Raw genomic sequence first — 11,826 nt, forward strand, 5'->3', positions numbered from 1 at the left:
CCACCCACATCAAAAGTCCCTGAAGTGTCACACTGGTGCCTCGGAAAGATTAGCAGACACACAGCCTATCCAACTCCTTTACTTGTCTCTGTTGGAAATTGGGAATAAAGAGATCTCAGTTACCTTAATAATGGGCTGATAGCAATGGACCACACTCGATCCTCTGTCTGCACTGTATGTAGACACTGCCCAACTCTGCCCACGGACAGGGACCAAACCTAAAGAGAGAGATGCATGTTATGCCACATCACCCAGAAGGTGCAGAAGGTAGGATGCACACTGCTAACACTGTGCTGGAAGAGCTGCCAAAACTGCCATGCTCACCTTCCCAGAGATACTCTCCCTGAATTCCCATTACTTATTTTTGAGGAGCAGAGCTTTCAATCCCTGGCAGAAACAAGCACTTAAAGTTACACAAAGATTCAGCTTACGAGTCTGACCTTCCATCCCAACTGGTAACAGAGAGAGCACCCCCATTACCACATGTTCTCTACAGCAGCACTCACAGAGACTTCTCACGTTCTGTAGTTAAATAAACAAGAAGCGGGATTTGTTCGAATCTCTGCTGTTCTCTTGAACAGCATGGGAAGAATCTGTACCATCCCTGGAAAATTTCCATTCGCATTATCTATACATTCTATAAAATTAATTGTTGGCTATCCTGTAAAATAGGAGTTTTTTTATAAACCCACCCCCTTTTGACCAAATTTCTTAAGTGTACACCAGGGTATTTTCAAACAGGCCCCCCTTTCTCACTGACAATGTGAGAGAATCCCTTCCCTCCCCCATCTGTGCATACATGCACATCCCCTTCCACCAGTTCACCACACACACACTTTTGTTTCTGGGTGCTAATAAAGTCACCCAGATTCTTGCTGGGGCCTCTGCTTGTGGCTCTCATTTTCCCCACTTTGCCCTCATTCTTGGCCCACAGGACTTGAGCCCCCCAGTTTTCTGTAACCGACCCCCAATGTTTCACTTCAAGACTTCAAAGCTGGGAGTGCCCTATTTGTTTGTTTGTTGATAATGCCCAGGATTGCAGGCTATTCTTGTCAGTGGGGAATTTAGCACCTAGTGTCAGCAAAAGCAGCAGAAAAGCTTAACTCTTTTAAGGCATCTATATCTCCTACAGGTTAAAAATATTGCTCAGAGCACACTATCTGGTGCCTATCACACAGGAATGTACATTAGCAGCTCTTCAGGGCTTAGTCCTAATCAACACTCAGCAGAGCCCTCAATAGCTTAGACACTTAGAGCCCCTTTAAAAGGCTGGTAGGGATTCCCTTCCACCCTCCAAGAGTCTCATTCATGCAAACAAGGCAGCCTACAAAAGAGATGATAAAAAATAAGAGGTGAACATCCCTAGAGCCTGTGCTGTGGGGATCACTGGGTGGGCAAGATTTCACACTAGCTTCAAGAAAAACAGCCTTAAATTCCCTTCTGGCTTTCAGGAATTTGTTCTCAAGGTCGGGGAGGTCTGTCCTCCAGCTGCCAGGGAAGCAGCAAGAAGGCACTCTCCCAGCAAAGAGGCTCCACAGATCAGAGGAGCAGCCCTGCTTAAACATAAGACAAAGCAGCATCAAGGCCTTGCTCCCAGAAGGCAAGCAGCATCCCCAACAGTGCCCTTTGCATCTGAACACTGCTCTACTTGGGAGTCTACCCAGGAGTACACCCATACAGATGGACCAACGAGGACAGGGCCATGCTGCTCAGCAGCCTGTCAGAGAGTTACCCATTATCACACACTTCCTATAAAACCTTGAAAGAGACATTTAAATCTTTCTTTGCTACAACTTCCCCTCTTGAAAAACAGGAATAGCAGTTTTTCCTCTTACCTCCATTAATGCTCTACAATACTAAGAGTATCCATCAGCCTACCCTGAGCAACAGCCAATGCTTTTAACATACAGCAACCACTTCTAACAATGAAACGAGTGGTTGTGAAGATGCTACAAGTACTGCATCATGCTAGCAGGACAAGGGTGAAGCACCTATGTGGAGTTTCCTAAGCTACTAAAACACAGCTGGTTACAGCTCAGGAGAACAACTCTCCAGGTCCGTGCAGAAACACAGTGCTGCCAACCAGATCCAGAAGGACAAAAAATCAAGAAGGTCCTGCCCCAGAAAGAAATAGCCAAAAATTACGTGACAGGATTCAGTGATGCCAACTGGAAGAAAAAAATGGGAGCTAACAGTATTCAGTCTAACTTCACTCCTGGTTTGCAAACCAAGAACCATAAAAAAATTTTAAAAAACCAAACCAAAACAAAAAAACCAAACCACAAAGAAAGAAAACACAACCCCACAGATTTGGAAAAGACATCATGCTATCCCTTAAAGGAATTGAATATACAACAAAGAGCATGTAAAGCAGCACTGCACACAAAGCAAGGATGTGCTTGAGATACATATGGCAAATTTCAGACTAACTGGCATGGATCTCCACTACAGTGTTGACAGATGTACAGCAAAAGAAGCAAAACATCATCTGCACTTCCTAATTTAAACCAGCAGCTGATGTCAAAGTACTGCCAAGCCTCTTTCTTAAAAGCTTGGCACAGCAAGCATCTTTTCAGAGACATTAGCTTACACCAAAATACCCAGCTCTCCTCCTGAGGACACACGAGACAGGGCTCACAACTGTTCTGCCGACACTTAAGGATTCACAGCACAAGACCTCTGAAGTCACCTCTGCAGCAGCACCTGCAGCTGCTGGAATATCACTGCTCACCTTTGCTGTTCTGTCCCGGGAGCCGCTGACAATGAGGCCACCTTGGAAGTCCACACAGTTCACCTCCTGTTCATGCGCAGAGAACTTGACGCTGTAGGAGCCATGGATCTTGTGAAGGACAATGTTTCCATCTCTAAAAAACAAATCCCCAGGCAAGGAGTCTATCAGGCAACAAGTCTATCAGCTGCATCCCCCTTGGCCATGCACCTTCCATTAGTGCTTAGGAGTGCCACAAAAAGACCAGTACTGATCTCTCATGGGAGCTGAAATTCATGCAGCATTATTAACCCTCCACTCCTCATACATCACCTGTTCTCTTGCAGTCCCACATCTGGCCAGTCAAAGCCTGATCTGCCACACATAAAAATTTTCCTGGCTATCTTTCCACACTCCACTTTGCATTGAAGTGCAGAAACTAGCAGAGCAGCCATTCCTCCTCCTACTGCTTTGAGCTTGCCAGAATCCTGGCTGGATGCTGAATGGCTGGAGTAAGGGAGCAAGCGAGAGGTCATTCTCACCCATGTCCGAGCCTCAGCTTTTCATTCATTTCAGAGCAGCCATGCAGGGTACTGTGCTTTGAATTAACTACAAAGACATTTAGACTTTTTCCAACCCATACAGTTACTAGAATTTTAAATGCATGCCTTCATTTTCACCTGAATTTTGGGCTACAGTTCACAGGGGAGTCTCAAGATATCAAGGGCAGACAGCCATGCTTGTACCTCCCAATTTTGTGCTTAAGCGCTGTGTATATGAAGAGCTAAAACTTTGTAAATAACAGTTCTGTCATTTGCTGTAATTGAAAAAGGCCAGTCAAATGCAAAATTAATTGGAGAAGTGTGTATGTGCTGGAATGCCTGGCAGTTTTCCCCCTCTCCACAATTATATCAGTAGGTTTAATAAACATATACTTGTCTCTAGAAAGCTTTATGCACCACTGTGGTCCCAGTTAACCAGCAGTTCTGAATATTAGAACACAGCCTAACTACTCTGACTCTAACAGGGGAAGAAATGAAAATTGCACATTAGTCAGGATTGTCTGATCAGCCAATCCTGATTAAACAATCCTGTGGACATCTACACAAGTTCAGAAGAGAAAAGGATGCTTTATAAGGTCAAGAGCATGAGACTCAGCTCCTCCACTGCTATAGTAGAAGCTTCTTCAGGACAGAACTGAATCATAAAGAGAGGAAACAGCAGCAGCTGAACACAGCCAAGCACGAGGACACCGTGTAGCAAGATTGACCCCTCTGCTCTGGGCTGGAGTTACACAAAACCTTTCCAACTTCACTGCCAAAATCCCTGGGCTCCTTCATTCACCCAACTTACCCCCCTCCACTGACGATGTGGGAGTTGACAAGAACAAAGCGACATACGTCCTCCTGGTGGCCAGAGAAGACAGCCTGAGGGTGACGCTGCAAACCTGTACCCTCTGGACAGAGCCGGTAGGCCTGGATGTTCTCCGCTTGAGACAGGTAGAGATACTCGCCATCCAGCTCCATCCAGGGCATCAAACTGCAAACAGACAGCAGGTTTTGGGGAAGAGAAAACAAAACAAAACAAGCCTTATGCCCCCCCCCCAAAAAAATTGCATATGTAAACATGTCAACAGAAGCAAATGGCCACTCAAGAAAACTGTGAAGTTGGAACTGCTAGTCACATGAAAAAGCAGGGCTTAATATAGCAGCACAGCTAAGAAGTGAATCTTCTCCAGCAACACACAAAGCAAATCACACTGCTGGCATTTTTCAACCAAGAGCTGAGGAAAAGGAAGCATGGAATCTCTGAAAGAGAAGATGGCCAAGAGTCTAGTGAGTTTAGATAGGAAATACTTAAGGCTCTCTGATCCCTCTTCATGAGCTCTGTACTTTTTAAGAAACTAGACTGTCAGGCATTTGTGATCTATGCTAAGCATTTCTAACAGAGCCTTCAAAATGAGGCTCTTGGTACAGTCAGTCTTGATCATACACATTATTTGCTGATGCCCAGCCGAGACCACAAAGCTGCCACTGTTTCACCAGTGTCTGAGCAGATCACATCCAATAACACAGGTCTTCCTACAAAGTCCCCCTCCTCCTGCATTCTCTGTATGCTAATACATAAAGCAGCAGGGCAAGCCTTAGGCTGTCCAAGAACTTTATGCTCATCATGTAGAAGAGGTACTTGTCTAAATTCACACCTTTTCCACTGCTGAGCCAAAAGCAATTGCAGAGCAACCTCTCTATTTCTGTTGCCTGTCTTTCAGAAGAGCCCATACACCTTATCTGCCCCTTGCTGTCCATGGGACAATGGCAGCTTCCTACAGACAGGTTCCAGGCCAAGAGCAGCGGACTGCTACAGGAGCTGGTCCAAAGTATTTTGAAGACTGAAGTAGAAAACACACTTCACTTCCTGGGAGACCAAGAAGAGAAGGACACACTCAAGCCATGTCTGAACCAAGTCTGTCATCACAAGAAGTTTGTTTATTCTTGAAAAAAAAGCCAAAATACAGAAAACAGAATAGGCTACAATCCACGCTTAGGCAGCGTGCTCTTTACTCAAGATCTTGCTTTTGTGTAGCCACCAGAGAATCAGCAAATAGGCCTTCTGGATACGGCAAGGCCAGATACAGAGACATGTGGGGCTCATGTCCTATGGGGCATGGATGCATGAAACTGCCTCCACTCTGCAGTCATTGCTGAGTACACCAAAACCCACACAAACATTGAGCAAAAACCAGAGCCTTTCCATAGAGCAACCTTCCAGTTTTCAAACTATTCAGGAACAAACTGTTTTGAAAACAGGGGGGCTTCTCATAAAAACCTGTCTCCCTCTTTTTTGCATATCGTTCATCCTCAGAGGTCATGATTAAATTCTGTGTCAGCAGAGCCATTATGCACAACCGCACCTTATAATATCACAACGAGGGACTAGAAACAAGCAAGAGGACAAGATTGCTTATTAGATAGAAGGTTCCTGCTTGCCTGCATTCATCTCCAGTAACAGGATTTTAGTCACACAGACAAAGCAGTTGAGCATAGGTTATAATGTTCATTTGGGACTTGATCATATGCATGGAAAAAATAAGAGGCATCTCTGGAGCAGCAGCTTTGGTTTTAGGCACACTTTGATTTCCTCTCCCTTCCTCCACTCCTACGCAGTCCTCTAAAAGCAAGTGAATATCCAGCTTACCTAGACTACAGCCAGTTTCTGCAGCTCTCCTGCTGCAGCTTAGCTTTTTACCTTTTTCTATGGCTTTTTCATAAGGAGAAGTAACAAATTTGAAGCAGGATAAATGAAAATTAGAGGATGCGGTTTGGATGGTGGCCTCATTAAATCAGTCCTTGCCTTTTCACTCAGGAAGCTGGTTTAGTAATGATCTCTAACATCCACAGAGCCAGTCTTCACAGATGGTCGCAAGCACTTCAAAGGCAGGTATACAACCTGCACCAAAACCCACTCTGCTCATTACAGCTGTTCCCAGGACTTTAGACAAGCAGTGGCACATTACCCATCACTTCAATCTACACAGCACAAAAAGGCATGAAAGCTCAGTAGCAGGTCCCTGTTCTTCGGCATCTAACAAACCATACTCTCTTATTCCTCCTTCTGTCTGATGATGTGAAGGCTGAAAATTTAGATGTGCTGTTCAGACAAGAGACCTATCTTATGCTTTGCTTTGAATGCTGAGTACACCTTTGCAAGCAAGAATTTAACAACAATGCCCTCTCATTAATGTCAAATATGTTTTTCTTTTTTTTAACTGAAGGAGGGAAGTATAAGGTAGGAGAATGGCAATTAGCATTTTATATTTGTACACCCAAATCAGGGGCCAGGATAAAGCATGGGAGACAAACCAAGCATTTTGAGAGGACACATAAGTCCATGTCTGGGATCAAGGTATGCTCATTGTAAGAGCAGGACTGAAAGTCACTCATGGTATAGAGCAATAGATAGGAACATAACAACTTGAAGTCTGTAGTAAAGTCCAACTAGAACTGCACAGATCAGAACAACGTCAAATTCAAGCCCTTACTAAGAAAGGAGCTCTCAGCTCTCAGAAGGAATCTCTAGGGCAAGACAGCAACTCCAGTTACCCTACATCCAGCCAGCCAGCAACATCCAAAATAGGCCTGAGACATCACTTGCAAGACCCCATGGATCACAAGGAACAGGAAACATCTCATTTCAGGGCACAGACGCAAACCCAAGGACCTGCCAGCAGCTGACACGTAATAAAGTAGAAGAGAAAGGAGCCACTTGCTTGCATTTCCATTTCAGGACCGTCTCCCTCCGGCAGCGTCCGTGCCTCCAGTTCTGAGATACTTTCACCCTTTCCTTCACTGGAATGCCAGCCGCTCTGCAAACAAAGGAAGAGAGATGAGATTAGCAACCAGGACTGTATGGACAACAAATACACTCAAGCTGGTCCAGGAATGCTCTCACTCTGGTTCCACAAACGATGAACTGGCAAATACTGATGATGCCTGAGCCACACTAGAGCAAGCACACTTGTGAGAGTTGACAAGAAAGGAACACTGAGTAGAGAGGATGCTTATCAGCAAGGAAAGCCATCCCTGATAATCACTAGTGTATGAGCCTTAAATCTGATCAAGACCTGATCTAGTATACTGAATGCAACACAAGTTCAGACAAAATGTAATCAAAACAAGATGACACGGAAAGAAACTACCAGAACCACCAGAGAAACAGGACATCATTCTTCTAATAGAGACTAAAGAAAGCCAATTAAGACAAGGACAACAGCATACAAGAACAGATGGAGGAAACACTAATCAGGAGAACACTGAAACTAGAAGCCAGAAGAGTGTGTCTAGCCAGAAGACTAGTAAAGAAACTGCTCCAGACCCTCACCCACCTGACAATCACATAACCAGATACAATAATTAGAAATCAAGATATGTTCAAACTAAAAATAAGATTCATTCATCTGTATAACCACACAATGCACATACACCCCAAGACGGACCATCTTTTGCAGCAGCTCACCAAAGGACAGAGAATTCCACCACATCACTGGAAAATTCTCTACTTACAGTCAGACAAAGTTACTAAAAGAGAGACTGTAGTTCATAAGCTGTTGCTGGGATACAAATCAAAGTTATTGGGACAAGCTGAGACAAGCCAAGATCAACACAGCTCAAGAGGTGACAAAAGGTAGGTACCACAGAGACCTGGGACCAAGGTCTCTTTAGAGTCTACATGAACATATCCAGTTCAAGCAGCTGTTCAACATCTGTTTTGCTTTCATGATCCAGGGTTGATTAAAGAGGGGGGAAAATGGCAGCTTTAGCTCCCATCTTTCTCATATCATAAACTTAATTATTCAATATCCTTGGTGGAGCCGCTTAGGTAGAAAAGTACAAACAAGAAGAAACACTTGAAGCTATCCTTTGTAACTAGGGGTTGTGAACCACTTACTAGATTACAAGAGTTTATCCCCCTTTCATGCATTTCTCAACAGCCAATGTTCCCAGGTACACAGGGTGAAGGGAAGATCCTTGAGAGATCAGGACTGGGCCCCGATCAGAACCTGTTCCCTCCTCCCACTCCTACTGTGCCCTCAATCCACTTCCCAAAAGTGGGATTTTTGGGTACTCTGTCATTTTTAAAACAAAGATTAGTTCCCTGTAAATAAACATCTCCTGTGGTTGTTAATGGGTGTAGGAATCTCTAACCTGGCCCTGGGGCCTGGCCAGATTCTCATTTTCCCAGCCTTCCTTCCATAGCCTCAGGCTCCTTTTTTTCTGCTCACCCTTCCCTCCCCTTTTCTATGCTTTCCGGCACTTAGTCACCATTATAATTTGACTGCATTCCTGGGCATGTGACCCATTTTAAACAAAAACAGAAACCACACACAGAAAAGCCTAGAAAGCTTTGCAACTATAAGTTTATGATCAGTAGAGCCACATCAAATAAAAGTGAGTTTAGGAAGCTACAAGCACTTAAAAAAACCCAAATCAAACCAAAACAACCCCCCCAAAAAAACTATAGAGTTAGCCTAGGCTGCAAGAAGACTAATTCCTTTTTTAAAGAGAACAGTTGCAGGAGCTCGTGGGGCCAGATAGTGTCTGAGATGAGGAATGCACAGCACTGAAAAGTTAGGTCAGGTCCAGCAGCCTCCTCATTGCTTATTACTCTCCCAGACAGAGTTCAGGCTCTCCGCCTACATCCAATTCCATTCATTACTCCAAAACACTTCTCCTCCCCACACTCAACCCTCAGTTAAGTTCTCCCCACGTACAGATTTTAAGTCACCAGCTTGCACAGTGATGGAAAACGCACTCATGTCACAACCCCCTCCCAACACGTCCTAGCCCAACCAGACATCCTGAGCTCAATGCACAAACTCTACTAAGACTGGATGTAATTTCCAAGGCTCCAAAGAAGGTGAATCCAAGGTCAAAAGAGCACCCTCCATCTTGCACTGCTGGTCACTTTTCTAGTGGGGGACAGGCCTTGATCCTCCTGATGCTGAAAGAGGAATTTCAGAAAGGAGTCACACATTGGCCTGGCCCACAGTACCAGTTCACTATTGCAGTTACTCCTGTAACAGACACCTCATTCTTTCATGCAAATCAACAGTTCCTGTCTGGAAGGGCTGAGGGTTGGGTAGGGAGGATTATATGGGAAAGGTCTAGTGGGGTTGGGCGGGGGGAAGGTTGTTTGTTCTGTCTTTTTGTTTGTTTTACTGTCAATATATATATTATTCATTCAGCCTGCCTCCTCCATATAGCAATTCTGGATCCAGCTAATTTAAACGTGTCTTAGAAGCATCCACCTTTTATTTCCCAGACATTTGATTTATTCAAAATAGAGGCAAGAAAGGGGACAGAACATATGGAGGCCATGAGAAAGGGGATGTACAAATCGGACTGTTAGATCCCTCCCCTTTGTCAATACCAGGGCAGCAGAGATTGAACCGCAATGATTTTCAAGTGTTGGTCAGAGACATTTGATCCCCTGTACCAGAAGAGAAGTTAAATCAAGCCCCGTGATGGAATCAAGCACTGAGATATAATTTGATTTGCTTCCTCAACAGCACCCCTCTTAGCAGCTCCCAGAATACATCAAAAAAGGTGATGAGCATCACTGCAATGCATGAGAGCAGTTCTCAAATCTTAGAAAGTTAAAAATGGCATCACCATATAAACTTAATCATTTGATAAAGAGATCCTTTTCTCACCTACAAAGACCATTTTGCTTCAATTATGATCAACACACTTTCTATACATGCAGATCTTTAAGAATCGTTCCATGATGACCTGAGATAATCAACAGACATCACACATCTACACTGAGTGGTTGACTTAACTAAGTACCTCCCATCTCAGCAACTGGATCGAACGATCCAAAGGAGAATCACCCGCCTTACGAAGACAAATGCCATGCCAAACGCTGCAGAGGAACCACTTTCCACCAGCCAACAAATACCTTGACCTTTCTTAGTAAGCGATCCAGCAAAATACTATGCCACATGCTTAAAATTCAGTACATGCTTAAGTGCTCTGTGAAATCAAGATCTTGGCATTCGTGTTCTCAGAGAAGCCACCCAACAGTGAACTTCAAGACTGCTGAAGGCTGACTCACTGAGAAAGGACTGCTATTTTTACCAGGACCTACACAGCCCTGCAATCGGAAAGCAACTGAAGTATAGCCCAACATCCTGGAAGGATTACAGAAAACACGGGATGAAGGAACCAGTGAACACAATGTGAAAACTCAATGAAATTCAAGCAAAAAGTTCTTAAAGCTCAAGGTCCATCATTTTACCACCTCTGCTAGGGTATCGCAATTACCAATAGCTGATGAAGTTACATGATCCAGAACACGCAAGGTTATCTTTGTTATTAGCTAATTAATCCAAAAAGCACTTTATCAAGATCCCAAACCATGTGGTGCAATAAATGACCTGAGCTAACACACATTTTCAATTGCACGCGCTCCTGATGGAAGCTCCCTTTACAAAGACTTTGTTACACTAAGAAAAAGAAGCAGAACATTTCTTACAGCCTGAGAGAGAGTTTCAGGATAAAAGCCATCCCAAGCAACCCATTATAAAGGATTTTTCATTTCCCCCTTCCTACCTCACCCCACCCTACAAAAAAAAGTTAAAGTATTTTGTTCAAATTATGGATTTCCTCTCCTTCTTGGCAGAGTTACCAAAAGAAATACAATATTCCTTCTGGACCCCACTTCCCAGCTGCTGAAGTGAGAGACTGGGACTATACCCTGCAGCACCACTGACCCAGGTGACCTCAGCCACCATGGCCGTTGCTGGCCTGAGCCCCAAAAGAAAGCAACAAAAGAAAGAATCACTCAGCCAGAGACTAAGCACATCTCCTAAAGCTTCACCTCCAGCAGTTTTTGCCTTCAGTGATCTCGGCCCCAGCCAAACTCCTTTGTCACCAGAAATGGTATTTCTGCAATAGCAAGAGCTGCTGTGCTTTAATGCATCCCGGGGAGAGTCCTACTGGCCATCTACAATTTCAGCATGTGCCAAAACACTGCTGCCTGCAACAGCATATACCATGTTACGGAAGAAAACACCAACATGTCATACTGCATATTTTTCCAGCTGCATGGGGCATCCTAACCCACCAAAGTCCTTCACATTTTGCTACATATTAAGTGCTGAAGAGCTCATCTAGAAACGCAAGTCTGCAGAGACCTGCTGAGATCGAATCTCTTGTGTGGACAAAATCTGCTATCTGCATAAAAGCTGTCACCAGCCTGCCTCAGGCCTGACTGGAAGGGTCATACAGAGGAACAAATAGGTCACAGCAGCTAAGCCCCACTTTCAACCTTGGCCCTGTGGCAGGGATGGCTAACACAGGGACCAACTGCACTTATTTGTGTAATCGAGACACACCTGTTGAGTGGCAGGGTCTCAGTGCAGTTGCAAGTCATGGGCCACCAACAGACAGCCAAGAGGGAAAAGCTATTTATGTCAGGAGCTCCTGTTGCTGTCCTCAACAAGTCAGCCGACTTTCAAAACGTCTCTTCCAGGACAAAAATTCCACCTCAATTCCTTTAGCACATGACCTTTATTTAGCTTACCGCCAGGTTCAGTCTGTCTTCTATGCTCACTCCTT

The 11,826-nt window shown here is 44.5% G+C and overlaps 1 protein-coding gene across 1 annotated transcript in view; it reads right to left on the reverse strand.

Annotated features, from left to right (window-relative positions):
• Positions 1–11,000, reverse strand: part of FBXW4 (F-box and WD repeat domain containing 4) — a 55,315-nt gene extending 44,315 nt beyond the window's left edge. Inside the window, exons 1-5 of the mRNA XM_009638108.2 lie at positions 10,963–11,000; positions 6,975–7,070; positions 4,061–4,246; positions 2,732–2,864; positions 124–218 (exon numbers count right to left, since the gene is read on the reverse strand). Of these exons, the coding sequence (XP_009636403.1) occupies positions 124–218; positions 2,732–2,864; positions 4,061–4,246; positions 6,975–7,070; positions 10,963–11,000 (548 nt within the window). The remainder of the gene's footprint in view (positions 1–123; positions 219–2,731; positions 2,865–4,060; positions 4,247–6,974; positions 7,071–10,962) is intronic.
• Between the last annotated feature and the right edge of the window lie 826 nt (positions 11,001–11,826).

This window comes from Egretta garzetta, unplaced genomic scaffold, assembly GCF_000687185.1.
Source record: "Egretta garzetta isolate BGI_Z169 unplaced genomic scaffold, ASM68718v1 scaffold135, whole genome shotgun sequence".
In the NCBI taxonomy this organism is placed as follows: domain Eukaryota; kingdom Metazoa; phylum Chordata; class Aves; order Pelecaniformes; family Ardeidae; genus Egretta; species Egretta garzetta.